We start from the raw sequence: 24,289 nt of genomic DNA, 5'->3' as shown, positions 1-24,289 counted from the left end.
GAAACTTTTCCGTATTTTATAGTTTATGAGAAGAAACGTTGTTATGATGTTATGTGTGCAACTCTTACTTTTATTTTTAGGGCATTTAACATTATTTTGACTCCACATACTTATTAAAACCGTTACCAAGATTTGAACTTTTTAACCTACTGATTAAAATTAAAATTATTTTATTTCGTTATGATTCAGAAATAAAAAAGAAATAAAAAACAGGGAATCAAGTAAATCATTGGATTGTGTAAATGTGCAATTATTTTCCTTGATTTTGCAACTGTAAGACGTTATATATACATATGTATGTACATATACATAATTATGAGCAACAGTAAATAATGTTAGGGTTTAATCATTAATTTTATTCCAACTTCATACCTTTATAATATAAAAAAAAAGCGTCTCATACAGACGCACATATGTATTACGTGTACTTTTTTTATTCAGCTGGTTAAACATATTTTACAAAATTTCAATCAAGATAATTGCGGGTACATAAATTTAAAAAAATAAGGATTTTATTTAATGTATGAGTCAACTATTTTTAAAAGTAATAATCATACAAATAGTATTTTTAAATTTATCGTATAATAATTCTGTGAAATTTTTTCAAAACCCTATCGCCAAACTCGTATAATAACTGTTTTTATATAAGTATAACACTTATATTGTTTTATTAATGGGAAGTTTTAAATGGCTGGCCTCATCGAGTTTTGGCTATATAAAAATTTGATAACTTGCATATTTTAGACAATACAAATTAAAATTGGGAAAAGAGGGGTTTATTGGCCAAGTTTTAATTATGTATTGCGATTTGTTTTATTCGTGTCTAATTATTGAATTAACAAATAATTGCGCTTCTTTTAAAGAGATTATTTCGCTTCCTCCTCTCATTCTTGTGTATAACATATGTAAGCATAATTTTTTACCATTGGAAACGAAGGAACAAGCTCTTTATATTTTAAATTTTAGAATAAAATTCTAAAAACCGGTTCATTATACATACAGATATAATTATATTACTTACTGTACAATCAAAAGCGTAATTTAGGTTTATCATGTTGTACGAATGCGTAATGGTATTATTCTTTAAAATTTTAATTCTGATATAATCTGCAACAAATTTCTGATACTTTTATATTATTTGAATGTTAAAGAAAACCCTTTTGATGGATTATATACCTTTAAATATTGGAGTACAAACTAGCGATTTATTAATCTTGCACAAAAAAAATCTAAAAGGAAACAAGAGACAAAAGGTAAATTCGAGTAACTGAAGTAAACTAGCATACTAACCTGCACAAGTTTTTACCTGACTTTAAATCAAAAAAAAATTAAGTTTTAAAAGAGAGCATATGTAATTTTTTGAAATAAGGTTAAAATATGTATCTTGTTTGCAATTTAATAACAAAGAAAAAAGAAAAAAAGATGCCATAAGTTGGATGGTTACGAATGAATATGAATAAATTAAAAAAAGGACCAAAACTGTGTAATACAGAAAACCATAAGAATTATAATGAAAAGAAGGAAGAGAAAATAAAAACAACTGACAGGTGTTTTATTAAAGTACGATCAAATTGTTATATTTATTTGTCTTCAAAAGCGCAGATTGCAAGTTCTTATGCGGCACATTGAAAAATCTGTAATTTATTATTACTATACCTACATAAAGTTACTTAAAAATAGAAAAAACAGATGTATATGTAGGTTTATGATGGCGTTTTAAAAATGCATCGAGAAAACAAAAACTTATATTGCGCCGGAGACAATGATTATTTTCAAAAATTTAGGAAAAGTGTTTCTTTGACACCGTTTTTAAATTAATTGGACTCAATTATAAATTCAATAAAATGTAAAATTAATAAATTTTAAAATTTTTAGTATAACAATTTAAATTTTCGTTTTAACAATTTAAAATTTTGAGTATAACAGTTTCACATAAAATTCCAGCATAACATTTAAAGTATTATTTATATTTAGATTCAAAAACTTAATTAATTTTTTTTTGTAATTTAATTGCTTTAGTTTATGGATAAGAAAAATTTACATAATAAAAAAGAACAAATCTAATTCCTCTATAGCTTTTTTACGATTAAATTTGTAAAAAACTAAAAATGTTTACATTATTTAATTTGAATAAAATCAAATACATAGCAAATCTATTTGAGAAAAATTTTCGTTTACATTTAAGATTATTGAAATAAAAGCGTAAATTGTATTTGACTTATTTTGATAATAAAAAGAAAAATTTGCATATATGTAAGTAACACACATTTTGTATATATAAAACACTTACCGATACAAAACTACATGCACTGTATGCAGCTCCAATAGCTAATGATGCATTCCCTAAATATTTTTTATATGAATCCATTGATACGAAATATGCTAAAACAACAATAAATGTTAAAATGAATTCAACACCAAAACGTTCCCATGCTGCTAATGTTGCACTATGTGCTATCGCTGCTTGTAAATTTCCTTGATATCCTGGTACAGTAACACTAAAAATAAAAAATTCAAAAAAAAAAGAGAATATTTCAATCCCAATTTATTTTAAGAAAATTTATAGAGAAATTTTTGTTTTCTTTTTAAATTTTATTTAAAAGTACCTACATATGTAAACATTTCTTATATAATAATAATATTTGCACATTTATTAAAATATATTTGTATACATGGAAGTATATAGAGAATTTTGTGACAGAAAATAAAATTTTGAAAATTTCTTTATAAATTTGTTTTGATTCCATCAAGTTAGTTGTCACAATTTGAAAAATGTAAAAAATTATCCAAGAAAAAAGCTGATGCAAGCAACACTAAGCATATATTCATTTACACCGTATGTAACGTATATACCTACATGTACATGCTTTCTAAATAATTGAAAATAGAAAAAATTTATTCTTGTTAAAATAGTAAAACGATAAAATTTTAGATGAAAAAAGGATTTTTCGATTATATTAATAAACATCGAGATGAAAATCCTCTACAAAATAAAATTTCAAGAAAATTCACTTAAAAGAAAAATTTAAAATGAAAAACATTAATTCTAATAAATATTCAGCATCTGAAATCAAATCTTTAAGTTGATCAATTCTCTTAAATTACTGAATAATGTTCAAGAGTGAACCAATAGACATGTCAGCATAGTGATATATACCCACTATATTATGTTATTGACAGAAAAGTAAAAAAATTTACAATTTGCAAAAAAAACATAAGAGTAATTTAAATAGGTTTTGATTTCAATAAATTGTATTTATTTTGTATACTTTCATTCAATTTTGTTAATTATATGTTAAGTAATCATTTTAAAACTCCCAATTTATCGAATCACATAATATGATTTCCAAAAGTATTCCATGGAATATTTTCAATCTCTACTTTGAGTTTTTTGAAAATTGTTTGCTATACGATTCGAATTGGAAAATAAAACTAATAACTTTGCTAGTAGGGGAAACTTTGTTAAAAAATATTAAAATATTTTAAGAAATAGGATAATTATCTAAGATAAACTTAAATAATATACGTACAATTAAATAAATATATCTTTTTAATTTTTTAAGTTGAGAAATCATTTCTCAATAAGTAGTATGAATTTTTTTCTATCAGTCCTGACACATATTATTTTGAAAGAATATCTATTAAAATATAGCAAGTAAATTAAGCAAATTGTAAAAAAAAACCTGCATATATTAGAGAATATGATTATTTTGTATTATGATAAAGATATAAAAAAAAAAAATTTCAATTTAAAAAGTTTAGCATAGTTTTGTGTAAATACCTACCCAGGTGCTTTTATCTATGTAAGTAATGACTATTGAATTGGGTACATTTGGATAATCGAATGTCCAAAAAAATTTATTTTTTAATTTTAAGATTACAATAAAAGATTTATTGAATATTAAGTTACGGTTTATGAAAGAAAATTCTTTTTCAAATATACAAAATAAATTCACCTACTTTTTAATATTCTTCTTATCTTTTATAATCTCTAAAAAAAATGTTAACGTTAGTCTAATATCCTTCTCCTTTGCCCTATTTCGTTTATACTTTATGTACATGTGTATATTATGGCTAATACGAAAAAATTGTTGATTTTTAATATTTTATACTTAAAATAGTTTTTTACATAAAAGAAATAATGACTTAAAAAAATTTCAGTTGAATAAATACATGATACTCACAATCCCTAGAATTCAGTCTCTCGAAAAATCAATCTGTAGTAAAGGCTCAGTTTTTAGACGGAACTGGTGTAAAGATAGGCATTTTCAGTAAATTTTGTCTTCAGTTGAAAATGTGACACAAGAGTACGCAAACTGACTTTTTGTGCTGTTTCATCACGGAAAAGTTCATTTCTATTTCAAAACTTAAATGTGAAATTTCGTGTGGAAGTTAGACCTCCCTTGTTGTAATGCGACACGATCAGAAAAAATAAGAAATATGTATGTATATTACTGCGTAATTAAAAAAATTTCTATTTTCTTCATCATTTTTTATTTTTCATATTTAAATTTCTCAGCGTGAATATTTTCAATTTGATTTTACTCGAAAAATTTTCTGTATTTTTCAATATCCTTACAGTGTCTAATATACGCACATAAGCACTTTTATATAATATAAATTTCACTTTAGAAAAACAACATCAAAATAGAGAAAATTGGAAATACCAGCAAAACACAAATATCAAAATGCCTATTGAAATGAAAATATTAAAATTCATTTCATATCAGTTGTCATTATCATGAATATTTTCTATCACTACACTGTATGTATTTACATCACATTATAACAATATAAAAATATAACTCACGTAGTCCAAAAATAACAATATTGTAAACTGTAATATTAGAATTAAGTTTCATGATATATTACTTACTACTACTTACTAGCTGTAGCCTGTAGCTTTCAAATAAAATGAAAAGACAATAAAATAGAAAGAAAAAGAATAATGATGTTAAAAGCTAATGCAGAACAGCAGTACCAAAAACTAGCTCGACTTAAAAATCATTTGCATTACGCTGTTTGAAAGATTGAAATAACAAAACAATATATAATACTTGCCAGCTAATGTCAAACTCAAGTCGATTTCAAGTAGTATTAGGTCTAACTGGTATAAGAAAATTTTTAAAAACTTGATAAAACTTAAAAAAACTTTATAAAGTTTTAGTATGGAAAACATCTGGTATACTTTTTGAGAAAAATTAGAGAAAATGATGATGTCATTGTTTTCTCAATGCTTAATTTTTTTTTAATGTGTTAAAAAATTTTGAAATCGTAAAACTGTCAAAACGTGTGTTCTCTTTTATGTATCTACTGTTTATGTTTGTTAAATATATCAAAATTTGATGTTTATTATATAAGCTTTTAAAAGTTCTTTCAACTTTTCCGTCTGGTTTATTTTTTTTTAAATCAGATTTTTTTTTCTTTGCGAGAAGTTTTATAATAGACAGACTTATTATTTCAATCTGTACATACGTAAATTGAAATTTCAAGTCCTGTACTCGATTCGTCATATAAAGGAAGTATATTAATCAACTTGGAGCACTAACTAAGTGCGCTTATGGCTTTATGACATAATATGTCATTTCTTCTAGGTGTCTTCTAGGTGTTTCGTTCTAATTCCCCACTTTTTTTATTTAAATTTAAATTGAAGTTCTCGAAGGGTTCGTGAAGATTTTTTTTTATCAAATCTTCGAAATGAAGAATTTATTTTCAAAAAATGAAAATATTTGGGCTAATCTATTTGGCAGCGCTGGTGCAGAATGTTACAGACACGAGCTTATTTTGATAACATACTGTTATTTAATGAGCTCTATTTAATTAATCATTTCCTTAAAATAGCACACCATTCCTCTCTTGCAAAAAAAATATTTTACTCAATTTTTTTAATGTAAAACAAGTTTTTATTTTTTTCTGACATAATATGTATTTTTTATATATATGTATAATATAAAGTTTAGTTTAGGTTCTCTTACGCAAAATTTAGTTTCTCTCACGTCAAAAATGACTCAAACAATTGCTGGAAATAAAACGTTTTTTAGTGAAAACTCATGCTGGAGGGACAAAGTTTATTATTTGTTAGTAAATTACTGATTAAGATTTGATAGGATCTCAAGTCATAAAATTCACCTTTTACAATGACTGAATTTTTTCTTTTACTTTCATAGTGGAAAAAAATTGTCATTCATTTTCTTTTTTCCTTTTTTTATAGGTTTCATATTATTTCGAATTTTTTCAACATTATTGAATATTGAATGTTGTTGTATTTATAAATGTCATTTCTGCCGACCATCTACATATATACATACATATGTATATAAAATAAATACGAAAATCTATAAATTACAACGAAAAAGAACAAGGTATTTCAATGCTTAAGAAATTTATAAAAAAAAATGTTTTGTTTTTAGTTTGCACAAACATTTAATGACGATTTAAGAGTAGTACGAGCTGTTCGTTAAAAAAATATTTAAGATAAAAGTGAAATGTCTAAATAATGTTAAATGGAATACCATATGTATGTATGTATGAACGCGAAGACATTTCTTTTTATTGATATTTTAGCGTGAGAAAATCTCAGTAAATAATTTTTTCCCTATACATATTATATATTGTGACTCATTATGGACAATCAATAAAAAATTACATACAATTAATAAAATAAAATGGTATGTCACAATTACTTGATTACTACAAATGCCTTTCGGTAAATATGTATTGTACTGTATGTAATGTATTCGGTATAATTCGGTAAAGCATTTGTAGTAGCATTTGTAATAATGTAAATAAAGCCATTTGTATTTAATATGTGTGTTTAATTATAAGGGTTAATTGACGATCAAAATGTCAAAATTTTTAATACATGAAGGTTAACAACTACACAACTTGAAGTATAAGAGCTAATCTGTCTTGTACACATAACAATTTATAAACGGTAGGTGAAAGAGATAAACATTATAGTTTATCAAAAATTCATTTGAACAATGATCAATACAAAAATTCAACAAAACTGATATAGTAGCTATAGATATAGTGTTACTGTTTAAAAAAAATTACAACACTGTGTCGTTACAAGTGGCAGCACTGGTTACGCGCATAACACCCGCAACCACATAAGTTGTTGGTTATACAGGTGGTTAAAACTTTATACACATGTTAAGCCTTACGCAAATTTATTCCGGTAGACGGACATAACATAGAAAACAAATGTCATGCAAAACGGCGTTCTATATTAAAATTATTCCAATTACTCTGTTCGGAATATGCTGAATTCCTGAAAAATGACTACACAACAATAACTACACTCAATTATGTCAACGTATATTTTTTATTCGGTACTTTTAAATAATACAATTTCCATAAAAATAACGCCAATTATATTTTTGCATATTACATATTATGTATGTGTGTATACATATTATGTATGTTTGCATATCTTCATGCAAACACTGCCACATGTGGGCAGAACTGAATCATACGATTGTTTGGGGAGTAAATTGATAATATAATTATTGAAAATACTCGTACATACATACACGCATTGGCCAAATGTTAAATTATATTTATTTAACTTTAAACTTTATCTATTTTTTAATTTAATATGTAATTTTATATCGCTATGACACTCGAATAATGAGATAAGGATATTCGTAAAACGATTCCATAGTCCTATGTGATGTTCATTACGCAGTACGTTTTTTTATGCGCTTGTATATAATTCACTTTTATTATGCACACAAACATATGTAGATTTGCACGTACCTACTGTTTTTGGTATTTTTATTGAATTTTTAAGTTTTTTTAAATCATATGCACTTGAAATCTGTTTAAAAAAATTTAAGAGGGAAAATTGATTTAATTTAAATTAGAATACATATGTACATGTGTAAATACTCTATGATATGCATGAGTTGCTTTATATTATATTTTAAAAACATGCATATATGTATGTATGCACGAATTTGTGAAATGGCCTACATATGTACATATGTATATACCAAGCTATTTTGTAAATTTATTCAAAACAAAACCAAATTGTAACTTAAATATTATTTATTCTTACATTATGTATGTACATACATATATGTGTAAAACAAAAATTTTTCAACTTGATTAATCCAATAATTCATTCGGTAAAAAAAAAAACAAAAAAGGATAAAATCATTTTGAACTTCAAAAGGGTTTTTCGTACGTCTTCTTATGTATGCATCCATATTTACATAAATTTATACATACATACTTGTGTTTGTGGTCATACAGTTCTCCCCGGTTAATTGAACCGAGAAAAGTTGCACACTTTTTGTATCAATTAAGCGGGTAAATCAATTAAAAAAATCCCGTTTAATTGAACAATTGGTGCAATAAAACGATTTTTTTTAACTGAATCGTTTACGCATGAAAACGAATACTCGCTATTGAAGATCAGGCGCAAAAACGAATTTGATCCTGCTACTGCATAAAATTAATAAAAACAATAGGAAGCATATCCTATTACATATACTTATCAAAATATCCTAGGTAAAAAGCTATATTTAAAATAGGGGATACACTAATGAAATACTAAAACTCAAATTTTTTTTTATTTCAAAATTTAAAAACTTAAATTTTTCTTTATTTTAAATCCATCTAAGTAATGTAACTATGAATTCAAATTCAAAATATTTAAATCATAATATTTTTATATCACATAACATAACAAAAATTAAAAATAAATATTTCATATTACAAAGAAAACAAAATATTTCATACGTTATATCTAATTTTTCAATAAATTTACTATTGCTAGTTTAACAACAACAAATAGAATAATAAAAAATTAAACCTATTTAAAAAAATTTGTAATTTTCGTTTGGTTATGTTTGTAATGATTCTTAATAATAAAGGTTTCCATTTCATCTAAGTTTTCAATAAATTTATTTTGTGGGATAAAAAATTTCCGTACAATGTTTATGCCGTTATCAGGTCAATAAACAGGGGAATTTTTCACAGTTTTTATAAGGTAATACCAAAAAAAGAGATTCATTTAAGCGAGTTGTTCAATTAAACGGGACTCAATTAAACGATGTTATTCATGTATATTTTATTAGGGATTTAAAGTTGCCTTAGTTTTTCGTTCAATAAAAGGGGAAAATCAATTAAGCGTGGTGCATTTAACCGGGGAGAACTGTATATTGAAAATTGAATTTTATTAAATATAATTTTTTGTAAAAGATCAAAGTTCAGGAAGGAAGTTAAAGCATATATGTACATATGTATTCTAAGAAAACATTTTGCTAACTTATGCATATTTGATAAGATTCTTGTTTCATCTCTTATATTGAATTTTTTTCAAAGACAAATTTTATATTTAATTGAATTAAAATGAAAATATTAATAATTTTATGAAATATTCTTTCTTAAAATACAAGTATTTTATTTCCTTGTGGTTGCTATGTTAAAAAGAATTATTGCTATTGCTAGTTTATTGTCAAGTGTTGTCGTTTGTGCTACCCGAATGTTCAAAATATTTCGAATATCTCGAAAAAATTTTTTTTTATTTATACAGAAATTATTATTTTGGTTCGAATACTTTTTATTCTCGACAGAATAATAACCTAAAAATTTCGATATTTAGAACTTGATATTTATATTTTTCTATATAAAAATGCAAAACCATCTGAAAGAGTCACTGTGCGCAATTCACATTTAACTATTGCAATCATTAAAAAACGGTTTTTCTATTATTTTTTCGGTATTCAATTCCTAACCAAAATCCAAAAAAATATTTCGGTTTCGAACTCACACTATATTAAATGAATAATTTTCAATAGGGTGCAAACAAAAGAATTTTAGTGAATAGAAAATGGAAATTTCTCTATAGTAATTGTTTAAGTTATGGTTATCTATGTAGACTTTGTATTCTCTCACGCAAAAATTGTTATTTTCACATGTTCATGTTGAATATCATGTACGACACGAGTTTTTTCTCCAGGGATCAACTATTTTTAATATGATAACACGTGCTTTAAATTAAAAATTAACACAAAATTTGATTATCTGAGAATAAAACGGTTTTTTTTTGATAAGAGGAAATTTAACAAGTGTTTACATAATATGATGCCTTCAAACCTGTTTCAACGTTTAATTGAAATTCACAAAAAAGAGGAAGTTGACTAATTCTGTATTAAAACGCATTAAAGCAACATTGTGCAGACATTAAATTTTTTTTTTTCGTTTTTGACAATAGTGGAAATTTGTGTTCAACATTTTCTTTTAGTCAATTTGCATATTAGTATTGTAAAATTATCTACACCCAAATGGAATAAAATTGCATATTGCGAACATTTTAATGAGAACGGCATTGTTTTTTAATCTTTTTTCAGAAAAAAGGGTTAATGAATACGATAAGGATTTGTTAAATGATCTTGATAAGGATGTTTCTCATAAAAACCTTTATACATTTAATAATTGTATTAAGATTAAAAATTTTTTTAATGAGAATGTATTGGAAACGTTTAATAATTAATAACACATGATATCATATTGAGTGTGGCAACAGTTTAAATATAATTACAACGATTCTATTTATAAGATTAAAATTGTAGAATTTCTTTATATTAGACAATTTGTTTCATAATTAATCTTCCGATCGTGTATTCCGCTTTTTACTTGCCAAGTGAAAAGAAATTGGGAAACTTAAATATATTTGATAAAATGTACATAAAGGTTCTTTTCTACAATGTACACAAAATTATTCACCTTGCAAATGAAGGTAAGACGTTTAGACTCTCAAATTCTTCTTATAGGAAAAAGAAATATTCATTAGAAAAACGAAGAATTCTGATTTGAAAGTGAATAAAAAGTGAGATGAAAAACCGAGATACACGATTATATTTGTTAATATAAAAAATAAGAGTAATTTTATATTACTATTTATTTTATACTTTGAGCCGGGACTTCAACAAAATATTAAATCTGTGGAAAAACTAAAAGAAAATGTATCAATTTTAATGCAAATGAGACATTATTTGTAATTTTAATGGCTCTATTATATTTTAAATAAAACAAGTTTATTTTATGTATACGATTTTCTACCGCATTTTTCGACATCGATTTGCAACGCTTTAATGTCTGAACGTTTTGGAAAATTTACTAGCAATATCTTATGTTAACGATCTGTTCAATTTATAGATGAATAAATACCTCCAAAAATTTGAAATATTTCCGGTCATTTGAAGATTTTTTCGCAGTTAGGCAAATCTCTTAGTTATGGAAAATAATTATAACACTAACTGCAGTTTTTAACTAAAATAAAAGAAAAAACTTTTGAATTTTATTTTCTTAAAATATTTCATATTGTGTTGCTTTAAAGGGTTAAAAAATATTCAGAAAATATGACAAATTGTTGTTATAAAAAACAATGACAAGTTCAACAATGACATGGCGCACTTTAAGCGTTTTTGTAAAAAAAATATTTTCTTTTGCGCAAAATGATAATAAAAAATAAAGTGTAGTTAAATTGTTGTTAAATTTGGAGAAATGTGGAAAAACAAAAATTAAATTCAACAAAAGAAAATTTATTTTTCGAAACTTTTTACAAAAAAAAATATAAAACAAAAAATTTTACAAAAACGCAACACTTATATGTATGTATGTATGTATGTTTGTTTGTTTAAAGCGGCTTGTAAATATGGAAAATGTGATCTATAAGAAACAGCTAAATTAAAGCATTCCACCATTTTTGAAAGATTTCGAGCGTTTAGGTATGTATACATGTATAGTATGTACATACATATGTCTATTTACATTAACTAGAGTAGAGTCCTTGAATTTTATTTCTTAAAATACATACATCTTGTATGTTTGTATAAAAAAAATGTACAAAAAAAAATCTATACCTAAGTACAAAAATTACGCATTTTAATTTGCGAGTAAAATAATGGAAAATTTAATTACTATTTAATTTCTGACATTAATTTTGATTTGCAGAAGAAAATTGTTTTTACTCAAAAGTGGAATATGGAATTTTTTGATTTAAAAATTTTCGGCCATTTTTAATTACATGCGCGCTTGTTTTAAGAATCTTTAAAATGAAAATTACCTTTGCGTGGTGACGCTATATATGTAGCAATTGGTAATTTTTTTTTTACAAATTAAAATACAAATTGTAGATAAAGTAAGAACGTAAATTTTTTTGAATAAAGAATCTAGTGACCTGGGTATCAATTTTTTTTTACATAAAAGTTATTTTTTTTTTTAATTTTAGGCAAAATTTGTTTTACGAGTTCAATGTTTGCATGAGATTTTGTTTTACCGGATTAGTACAAGCTTTTAATGGGAAAAATTTAATAACTAAAACATGATTATTTGCTTTGTTCAAAGGAAGGAATCAAGTAAGTATTATTTTAATAATATCTGGGCCCTACTGCACCAACCACTTTTTCTTTTTAGATTTTTAAAAATAGCATTATTTTTATTAGCGGTTGGTTGTTCATTAGCGGTTTGACTCTTTGTGGAATAGGAAACTTGTAAATTTTTAGATGAATTTATTAAAAGAAGTAAAAAATGGTAGGTGTTACAGGGCTGTCTATATGTTTGTAAAAAACCATGTAAACTGCTATAAGTTGCTCTAATGCCTTTAAAATAAGTATGTATAACTTTTTTCATTAGGCTTTTTATAAAATACATATGTATGTATGTATGTATGTACATGAAAAAAGATATAAAATTTATCTTTGAAAAAAATTTTATTTCCTGAAGCCTGTATCAATTTCAATATTTTTTTAAATAAAAAAATGTAAGTATTAGGATATCGGCAAGGCCATTTATAAAAAAAACTAAAAAAAAATCAACATAAATGATAAAGTTAATTAATTAGAATTTGCGTCACTACCTCCTTTGTTAGTTTAATTGCGCGTAAGCTATAGTTATGTATATTATTAGAAAAAAATGAGGTTATTCAATTTTTTATTTTTAACTTCAAAGCAATTTTGTTATTTTTTTGATGTTCAATTAAGGATTAAAGTATTTTCTTATTTAAAATTAAAAGTTTAAATTGGAATATTTAAAAAAATAAAGTAAAATATAAGTTAATATTTGATGGAATAAGGAAATATCTAGGTAAATAGGTAGGTTGGTAGATATTTCATTTTTTTTTTAAATACCATTTCCCATTTAAATTAGCTTTTCTTTTTGAAAATTCTAATAATATATATGCATATTATTTTAACGTGTTTTATGCTAAGTGTAGTTAGCCGTTATGCATTTTAACCAAAACACGTGTTATAATTTAATTTAATGATAACCATAATTTATTGTAAGAGTGCGAAACACTTAAGTTAATATTAAACTAAAGAAAAGTTTTATAAATTTGTAAAATATGAAAAAAAGTAGACTTTTATAATTTTAATTCCCACATAAAATTTTAAGTTCAGGAGAATTCAGAATTATTTTAGTATTAGAGTGGATTTTATTATGATAATATGCTCAATATCGATTGCGTCTCTTTTACAAAAATATAACATTCCAAATATTCTGAAATTGGCTGTACTTTTTAAACAAAATAATTTTTTTGTATGAAAATTTTGTTGTATAGTAGTTAAAACTAATCTATAAATTTGAATATTTCAAGTTTGAAGTGTATTTTACATAAAAACCATCTACGAGAATAAACGTGCGTAACTATTCCTCTTAATTTTTTCTTAATATAAATATAACTTGATGTAAGTGCGATTATTATCATCTCTAGAGTTTAGAAATAGCTATACATACACTTATGGTATTACATTTCCTTGATGGGAGTGCTATGTACATTATATTATATTCTATATGTGGTACCTACCTATACAAAAAAAAATCGAAAAGAACGTACATAGATAGTTTGTTATATTTTATATACTAATGAAAATTATAAGTTTTGTCTGTTTTATACTCGTACACATATTTTACAAAAATACCTTATATAAAAATAGGTATTTTATAAAAAGAAATTTTACTGTGTTATTTTTAAAATGAATTATTCATATTAAAATAATTATGAAAATATTTACCAGAAAGTACAGTAAATATAATTTTATTTTTCGAAGACAAAATATATACCGATATTAGTATATATGTACATACTTGCTGTTATTTTTATTTTTGTCACACAGAAATTCATAAATGAAAATTTATATTAATGAAATTTATAGCAAGTTCTTGGATTTATTTTTGGCAAAATTATTACTGAATGCCAAAAATTTATGAAAATGATTGCTTTATAGAGTTCTTTATTTTTTTTTTTACAAAATAAATATGAATTTATTGTTGTTTTCCATTAAATAAGGACATTTATCTATGTAAGATATAAATTATACTATTCAATATATCTACATATGTACATGTACTATATATGTAAATGTTACACATAAATTATAATTAATTTGAATGTTGTCTATGGTAAAGAACCAAAGAAAAAAAATGAAATTATTTTATATACATATTGATACTTGTTTCTTTCTTCTATTTTTTATACGTATAAATCAAATATAAAACACAACAAAAGGATAATAATTGCTATTCTAATATATTTCAAAACAACAGGTCCTTTATTTTTCTTCCTGTTTTTCTATTTCAATTTCCAAATTTTCTTTTTGGTTTTCTATTACAAATATTTTTGTTTTCTCCCTTCTGAGTAGTATATTGATCTTTTTGATTAAAACTAAAAAAATAAATTTAATGTTGAGAAATTATAAGAGGGGTCTGGTCCCGGAAAAAAATCGAAAAACCGCAAAAGAAAAAAATTAAAAAGGCAAAATCATCCGTAAATGTATAGTGAAATTGTAAAAATTGTTGTAATCGAGGGGTTGAAAATTCTTTGATAAAATCAGTGTACCTTACCAAAGGCAAAAGAGAGCAGGGGAAAAAAAACTTTTAACAATTTTCTTGGTAATTTTAACCCATTTTTGTTATATTTTCAAAATAATTTTGAAAACAATTTTTTTTTCATTGTTGTGGTTTTTGAAGTTGTTCAAAAGGAACGAACAAAAAAAATTTTATAGATTTGGTACAATTTTTCCAATCCTTTAATAATTTTTGTTTAAAATAGAAAAAAATCTTCATTCATATTATAGACGATCCGAACAACTTTGTGACGTTATTAATTGGAACAATTTATGTGATTCTCATATTCTTGTATTAGCATATTAGGTACGTGGAAATACTTAAAGGAATTATATTTTATCTTTAGCAGGAAATGTGTCCATTCATATACATACGATAGAAAATTTTGAAATGTATTCAATTTTTGTCAGATTTTTCATGCGAACCGACAACAATTTTTTACTAGCTTAACATTAGAATTTGATAGAGGCCATTGTACCAGGAAATTTTTCTTTAAATATGCAAAATAACAAGATTAATTTAGAAGAGTTAAAATTTTTAGAAAAATTTTTTGCATTTTCAAGAAATGTTAGTGGGTTTTATTTATTTAAAGTTTTTATGTGTTTAGCAGAAATTTTAATATTTAAAATAACTTTTATCTGCGACGTGAAACAAAAAATTTAACTGAAAAAAAACAAATTTGCATTAAAGAACATTGCATAATTTTATTGGAACTAATTGTGTGTTTAACGTTAACTCCTATACTAACCTTATCTAAAATTATCTCCTTTTAACCCAAACGTATGTGTTGTTAAAATTTTTGAAGTTCATATATAAAATTTTATCAAGCGTTTATATTGCAAATGTTTTTTTTATATTTTTAAATAATTATAAAATTATAAAGTTGTGAATAATATTACATAACACGTGTAATATGTATATTTATTGCATCAGTTGCTTCCTGCATCTAGACATGTACAATCAATTTGATTTGTGTATTATATAAAGCATGTAACTATTATATGATTAACCCTTCTTTATTATTTTAAATTCTGCATATTATTTAAATTCAACTACAATTTATGAATTTCATACATACATACATACATATGTGTGTATACATAATTACAATATCAATTTATGCTTATGTATATATAAATTTATGAATTGAGTATATGGTCATTGCATTTGTTACATAACGTCAATGTACAGACTATGTCATATTCAAAAGGAGGCTGTGATTCTACTATGAATATTTTTTATATAATTTTAAAAACGATGCTACATATACTGGAAAAAAATAAATGTAGAACATATAAAACAACAAAAAAAAAAACACAAAATTGAAAAGCCAACAATTGTTAATTGGTTTGACATCATGTTATTTTTATTTCCAAGGAAATAAACATACAGGAGTGATAAAATATTATTACTCTTCTTTTCTCATCCGGATGTGTGCTTACACCATGTGAGAGAAAGGTTAATTGAAAATGATGATAATTTAATAATAATAAAAAAAAAGAAGAAAATGTCACATTTTTTTTTCGGCATATGTGTTTAATGAGAGGTCCTTTAATTTTTTTTTATTATTATATTCTCATTTATCTTTGAATGAAAATATTGATTTAATTGAAACACCTTTTAATGTTCACTCCGCAAAATGTTACAGTAATCATCCAAATTCTTTTTTTGTTCTATACACGCTATTTATGTAAATTCGATTAAAAAAACTCTCACAATACTTGACTATGTTAATTAAAATTATATGAAATTTACATAAAAGTAGAAGTATATAAAAAAGAGAGATCTAATTAGATCATCTTTTATTAATTATTTGAGTATCATTTAATATTTTAATTAAGTATAATCTTTAATTACAATATGAGGTAAATTGGTTTACATTATAATGACGAAGGTTGTTTGAAAATTTTTTGAAATTTTAATAGCATTCGAAATTATTTAAGTTTAATTTTATGTGTATTTAAGTTAATGCACTTTAGCGAGGCAGGGTTGTGCGTAGATGTATCGGTTGAATACATTTATGAAAACTCAACAAATGTTACAAGACAACATGGCTTGTAAGTACCGTATAGAAATACCGTATAGATAGAAGCTCCCTAGAATAAATTTATCACAACAAAACTTGCGGTGATCATTAGATCTTATCGTAAAATCCTGGGAAGGGACGACATTACTTTTCAACTTACCTAATTAAATAGAAAAAATAATTTTATTAAACATTTATAAATTAGTTTTAAATATAAATCCAATTGTATTATTAACAACCTAGGGCAATAATATCTAGAATATATTCACCAAAATGTTTATTCAAGGACAAAAAATTTAAAAAATCAAAAACCAATAAAAAGCAAAAAAAAAATATTAAAAAATGTTTTTGAAACGTGAGGAAAAACCACATTTTTCAGGTTTAATGTATAAATTTGGAAAATTTTAATTTTGAAACCAAAAAAAATTTGATATCGTAAACAAATATGTATTTTCAAATTATTTGCACAAAGTATATACTTAATATTCTTATGTATTTTATATATGTGCAATGTATAAAGTTATGACATTGAAATCGATATTTTATTTATTTGTATGCAGTTGAACCTTGATAAAACGTATCGGAATAAAAGAAAAACTGCTGGAAATTTAGTAAACCTCCCGGTCTACTTTGAAATTCTTTTGATTTAGAATCAACTGTAAATTGTGTTGGTGTATAATTATATTCATATATGTATGTACATAAGTATATACTTGAGAGAATCCTCCAAGAATAATCAAAATTACATATAGAAAACTTCTGCGGTGTTTTTTTCTATAGAATTTCGTTTTTATTTTCTTTTGAATTTTTAATGAACTTTAAAAAAATTTTTATTTTTGGATTTTTTTCTTATTGGAAAAGGAAATAAAACGCAAGTTTTTACTTTTTATTTGTTTAAACGCTTCTAAGAATCGATTTTTTCTTTTTTATTTTTTCTTGTTTTTTCTTAACTTTAAAAGATATCAAATTAATTTTTGAAAAGAAAAACATCTAGCAATTTTATTATTTTTTAAATAATTAAATGAATTTATAAAAATTATTAATTTTAACGTAAATTTGTAATAAGAAAATTTAATTTTTAGCTACCAAATGTTTAAAAGACCTGCCGCAATCAAATATACTGAGGAAAAAATTTTTCTTTGAGTTGTACGGTTACAAATACAGATTATAAATTTAAGCATGGAAAAAGCATGCACAACCGCTAACAACAAGTATTTATTAGGTTTCTTGCAACTAATTATCACGTCTACAGTACTTTCAAGAAGCATATCCTTTTGATGATTTTGAATGTATTTTGGAGCTCTATTTCAATCCTACGAGGGAGGAGATTATAATAATCCTAAAAAGACAGAAATGACTTATTCGCTAAGAACTGTTTTTTTAAAAGACTTACAACGAATTGCGGGTAAGTGTTTTAATTTTCGGTATAGCAACCTATATTTACTATTTAGTTTGCAGAATAGGATGCTGAATAATTAAATATTAGTTAGAATAGCTAGCATTAAAATATACTAATTGCCATTTACTTTAATAAAAAAGAATTTAAAAAGTAAAATTTCTTAGAAACAATTACTTTAGGGAAAAAGTTTTTAAATTAAGACGATTTCAATTAAAAAAGTCTTTTTTTACTTTTCAGTAGATGGATTTTTCGTTAAAAAAATTTCAATGAAAAATAAATTGAAAACTTTGAAAACGATTTGATGTCATTTATCAGAGGTCCTTATTTGTTTTTTATTACAATGTTCGATTTCATTATTGTTCCCTTAATTTAAAAATCTACATAAAAATATGTGTATTAAATATACAATTAGAGATATTAGAGCAAAGATTTTCTTCAATAGTTGAATATTTCTTAATAGAAATTCCACATCAAATTAAATGCGGCATAAGCATTAATTGAACTCAACCTAAATTTTTGAAAAAAAAAATTACTTTAATTTTAGTCTAATATTCTTTTAACGATACATTACTAACGATTTAGTTGAATACATTCACAGTAATAACTTTAAAGTTATATAACCAGTCTGTCTGCTTTTAATATCCTTTAATTTGCAACATTCCTTTATGTACATTTAAACAATTCACAGGTAAAATATTCTTTTTTTTTATATCGTTTTGTCGTTATATACGATTTTATTGCTCCTATGAGATTCCTTTTTTTAATTAATCTTTATATAGAATTTATAAATCATAAAATTCTCATGAAAACATTCGCTTGAATTTGATGTGGCGTCGTTTGTAGTATTTTTTTATTTTTGTTCGTGGATTTATATTGGAAATGTTTAAAACCTACCAGTTAATTTTGTAAAATCTTGTATGCGTCGAGACTAGAAATCGGGATCGGGATGAGACAATCATATGATTTAGTCAAGTTATATTTAATTGTTCTCAAACAGTGCGGAACAGTAAAATCATACGAATTGTACATTTTCATAAAATTAGGTACTTTAATTTAAATATAACTATAAAAAAGAATTTAATTTAAAAATAAATTTTCTCTATTAAATTTAACTATTGTATGACTGATTTGAGTCCTTGAACTCGTGTTCAAATCTTAAATCCTTGGGTGCGTAGTTCATGAATTTTCTCCATAAATTTTTATTATAAATTGTATAATTTTCACAATATTTTAACAGAATTTCGGAATTTTCAACAGAATTTCAGAATTTTCAATGGAATTTCTAAATTTTCACTAAAACCTTTCCCCAAGCTTATCACTTACATGTACCAGTATTGGTAATTCGTTTGCTATCAAGTAATTCGGAAAATATTTACACATAATGTGAACCACAAAAATCCAACGAATTGCCATTTGTAAGCAAACACTTGCTACAGTATACTAAGAATAATAAATCTTTTTCAATAAAATGTAATTTGCTTTGCAAAATATCTAATTTAATACAAAAAAAAAAATAATTTTCTAGAAATTTATATTCTTAAATCCTTGTAACATACATACATAGTAAGTGTGATCTATTAAAAATTTTATTTTTAGATTTTTTTTTTATAAAAAATTAGAAATAGAAAAAAATTAAATAAATTGTTTCCAGTCTAGTAAAAATATTTATCCAAATATATCGTTAGCATTTTGATTTAATAATATTTCAAAAAAGAAGACAAAATAAATAGAAACATGTAGAGATTTCTGTGCGAGTACGTGAGTTAAAACATATTAGAATATATAAATTTGTGTATAATACAAATATACTAAATGGAACAAATATTATAATTCAGAGATGGAGAACTCATATTATGAATGTATTCAATATTCACGTCTCCATTACCCTTGTAATATTATAAGTGTATACTAGAGTATACTTATATTGTGAATAGAAGACTTTAATAGTATAATTTTTCAAATTACGAATTGCTATAACATTGAAATTTTGTAATACATATTTTTTGAATAAATTGTTGATATCCTTGTTGAAAAATTTGCCACCTCATATAATGTTATTCAAAATGTAAAGAAAAAAAAATTCGCTTATAGTGTAAACGAATTTTATTTATTTTTTTTTTAAGTATAGTATATAAATATCTTTTTTAGAAGATCCTTTCAGTTTGAAGTACTTTATGATTATGCACTGGTAGCATACATATTTCTTAATTTGAAATTCATATATAATTCAAATTATATTTGTATGATATGATATGGATTTTTTTTTTTTGCAAAGTTTTATACCAATGTAAAACATTTCTTATTTCATGTTAAATTTTAGTTCGAAAAATAAGACACGAAATATTTAAAAAAATGTAAATTTTTAAATGATTTCTATTATGTCAACAAGTGGTGGTCAACAACGATCAAGGAATAACATCTTACAATGTCGAAAAGTCATATATAAATCTTTGCGTCTTTCTCGCACCGTGTATTGCGCTTAGAATTGAAATTATTCAAAAGCCTTACCGTTCGTGTGATCATTAATTTATAACTTTTGTGGTTTTATATAAAATAATAATGAAATGGAGTCAGTATACGAAATATTTTCTAGTGGTATACTAGATTGGCTCTTGACCGTGTGCCTTGAGGCAATATTTTGTTTTACAGAATATTAAATCTTTGGGTTCTGTTACCATAAAAAGACACAATCTGGTAATGAATAAACCATAAGAATCATTATCAATTTCTGATCTTTAATTTGTGACCAACATTTTATATAGCATAACAATGAAATCAGCCATAAAATTTGTATATGAATAACTTCATCCAATATTATTTCTTTCCTTTTCTTTTTTTGTTTTTTCGTGAGAGGAGAATTAAGTTGCAGAGAATTTTTTAATTTCATTAAATTAAATATTTATTTAAATGTTTACATTATATATCCTTCTAACAACGTAAATAATAATAATAACGAAGAAGAAAAACCAAATATTATGTACTTATATATATTCGTATATACAAAAAATAAAATTATCATTTTGTTCCGATCAAAATTCAGCATACAATAACAACAACATTTACGTTATTATTAATTGTTCGGAAGTTTTTGGTTTGAAGTTTTAAAGAAAATAATTTTTTTAAGGATAATGTACCTTGATTGGGATTTCGGTAAGAGATTAAGTAATTATATATTTTGTTTTCATTTTCTTATGAATAATTTTCTTTTTGATGAAAACATTCGTTTGTGGGCTTGAAGTGAATTTTTTTTTTTTGCAATATTTATAAAGAAGATTTTCAAGGATAATGGGATATTATAGAAACATTATTAAAAATATTAACTTTTATAAATATTTCAATAATACTTATAGAAATTAAGGATTTTCATTTTGTTGCCTTCGTTAAAAATTCAAAACGTGGTAATTAATAAAAAGGAAACCAAAAAAAAAAATTATACAATAACAATGAAAAATTCTTCTTATAAAATTCTTATGTAGGAAGTAGAATTTCCAATTTTTTCCAAATTCTTAATCTTTTCTCCGTTTTTTTTTTTTATCTAAATTATTTTTACAAGGATATGTATTTTTTCTTTTAATAATATTAAGGGTGCTTAATTATTATGTCACTTAATCTGAATACAATATTAGTGAAGGGTATACAAAGATCGAGGATGAAAATTTTCAAATATAAGAAAATCTAAGGATTTTATTTTTGTGTGTGTGTGCATTATAATATAATTAAAATGTTTTTTAATACTATAAGTAGATAAAAATGTTTTAAATTTTTAATTTAATTTCTTCGCATTTTCTATGGTATAAAATCAATTTAATAATTAAGTTAACAAAATTGTATGTAAATTTTTTAAATATTTTAATTAAATTAAAATATTTAGTATCTCAATTAATTAAGAGCATATAGCGAAATGTTAAAATGTATAATGCAATATCTTTAATGTCTTGAATTTAGATTTGTATATATTAGGAAATCGTTTATAGTTTCTTAACTAAATATGCTGTAAGTAATGTACTATTTAGTAGTGTATAACAGTTACTTAAATACCATATAGTTATAATATATACTATAACTATACATAACAGGCTAATTATAAACCTCTACAGAAAAAAAAAAATAATTAAATTTTGGCAAATTTTTGGGGAAAAAATAGTATTTTACTGGGGCAACTTGAAAATTATATAAAAATAAAATTTAATGAGATGAAGAACATGAGACAAAAAAATGAAAAACATGAGTAATAATAGAAGATTCTCTAGTTTGTCGTAATAAATGAGCTTATATATTAAAATTTAAATAAAGAGTGAATGCATTCAATTAAAATTAATTTTTTTCTTGCCTTTTTTCCCAAGAATAACAGTTTGTGGCTCCGGAGCGGGGGCAATTAGGCACTGTCTAACAATTTAGAAATATTGTAATATATTTTTGTGTTCTGAAGTATATATGAACCTCTATTGATTAAATTAAAAATATCTGTTAATCGGCACAAATATTGCCATAGAGTTCTAAAATTATAATTGAATTTCAATAAAACAGGAATGAATGTAATCAAAACTCCAAAAGTAACAATTAAATAAAATTGTTAATTTTATTCCCTTATTTTCATTTTAACTGAAAACGTTTACAAATCCAGAATCAATAAATAAATTTTGATCACATCTGTTTTTCTATCATATTCTTTATAAAAAAAAAAAAAAAAATTATCCAATAAAAAAGAAAAAAATCACACCTTTCTTCAAAGTTTCAATATTGTATAAAACCTTTAATTTTTATAGTTATATTAATCGTATTAGGAATGAAAAGGAAAGTTCGAGTCCCAGGATATTATTATATATTGAAAAATTATTTTGACAATTTACCCATATTTTACTTATTGTTTTCATATATAAATTTCGTAATTTATTTTATTTCTACTTGAACGATAATACTTTGAACTGGATAAAATAAATTTATTGTCACAGGATTTTGTATAATAATATACTATGTATGGCTACTTATGAAACAATAAAAATAAGATAATAAAAACCAGCTGCAAAATCATTTTTGAAATCAAGAGACCATGGAAATAGAGTATGGAGAATTAAACTTATTTATTATTAAGAATTCTACATTGGATTCTGTTCAAAACTTTCATTTGCTTTAAAATATAAAAATATATCGAATATTTTTAAAGATGTTTCTAACTTGTAGAATTCTTTTGAGTTTCAAACTTAACATCGATAGTTAAATAAATTTGCTGATATAAAATTAAGTCTAATGTATTGTAAAGAAAAACAAGAATAAGATTAGTAATTGCGTAAATTTTTAAGAAATTAGTGCATGTACTTATGCGTATGTGCTATACACATCATTGATACCGTTATAAAAATCTTGATGGCAATTTGTTCGAAAATTAAAAAAAAATTACTGTTTGTTCGACAATTAATCCGAAATACGAGATACAGGCGTTTCCTGTTCAAAACATAGAAAATGTTGCCATGTCGAAAGTAAAGCGCTTCAAATTTGATTTGAATTCCTATTCATAAGAATTTGAAACAAAGGATCGATTATGATTTGGATTTTAATCAGTTTACACTGTCACACATACTAATATTCAAAATGGAATACAAGGCGAATCAATAACATATAAGTTCACTTAACCTGTTATAAATCAAGATGTTAAGTACCCACAGAAATTTTTGATTTCGTTTGGTCTGCTCCGAATCTACATTCCATTTGATATTAAAATTTGCCTTATTATCTTGTATGAAACCTAAATTTTTCAAGCTTTCATATTTTCCCACTTAAGTGTCACATTTCCCGAGTATCTGATTTACCCTACAGATTCCTATTCCGATTTACTCGTATTAGGAATTCATATTCCCTGTCTCATTTGAAATGTTGATAACAATTGACAAGTAAAATTTATGATATTGGAATGATGCACAATTTTAAGGTGAATAGAAACTTTCGGTGTGGTACCACTAAAAGGATGATGAATTAAGTATAATTATATCGAAATAACAAAAATGTGC

General features: G+C 24.1%; 1 protein-coding gene across 1 annotated transcript in view; it reads right to left on the bottom strand.

The window, feature by feature from the left end:
- Positions 1-24,289, bottom strand: part of LOC129608852 (neurogenic protein big brain) — a 69,136-nt gene that overhangs the window by 4,505 nt on the left and 40,342 nt on the right. The window contains exon 4 of the mRNA XM_055520607.1: positions 2,291-2,498. Coding sequence (XP_055376582.1) covers positions 2,291-2,498 — 208 coding nt within the window. The remainder of the gene's footprint in view (positions 1-2,290; positions 2,499-24,289) is intronic.

Source organism: Condylostylus longicornis, unplaced genomic scaffold (assembly GCF_029603195.1).
Source record: "Condylostylus longicornis isolate FDR11 unplaced genomic scaffold, ASM2960319v2 ptg000037l, whole genome shotgun sequence".
NCBI lineage: Eukaryota > Metazoa > Arthropoda > Insecta > Diptera > Dolichopodidae > Condylostylus > Condylostylus longicornis.
Note: the sequence above shows the minus strand (reverse complement) of the source record. Positions and strands in the feature narration are given on the sequence as shown.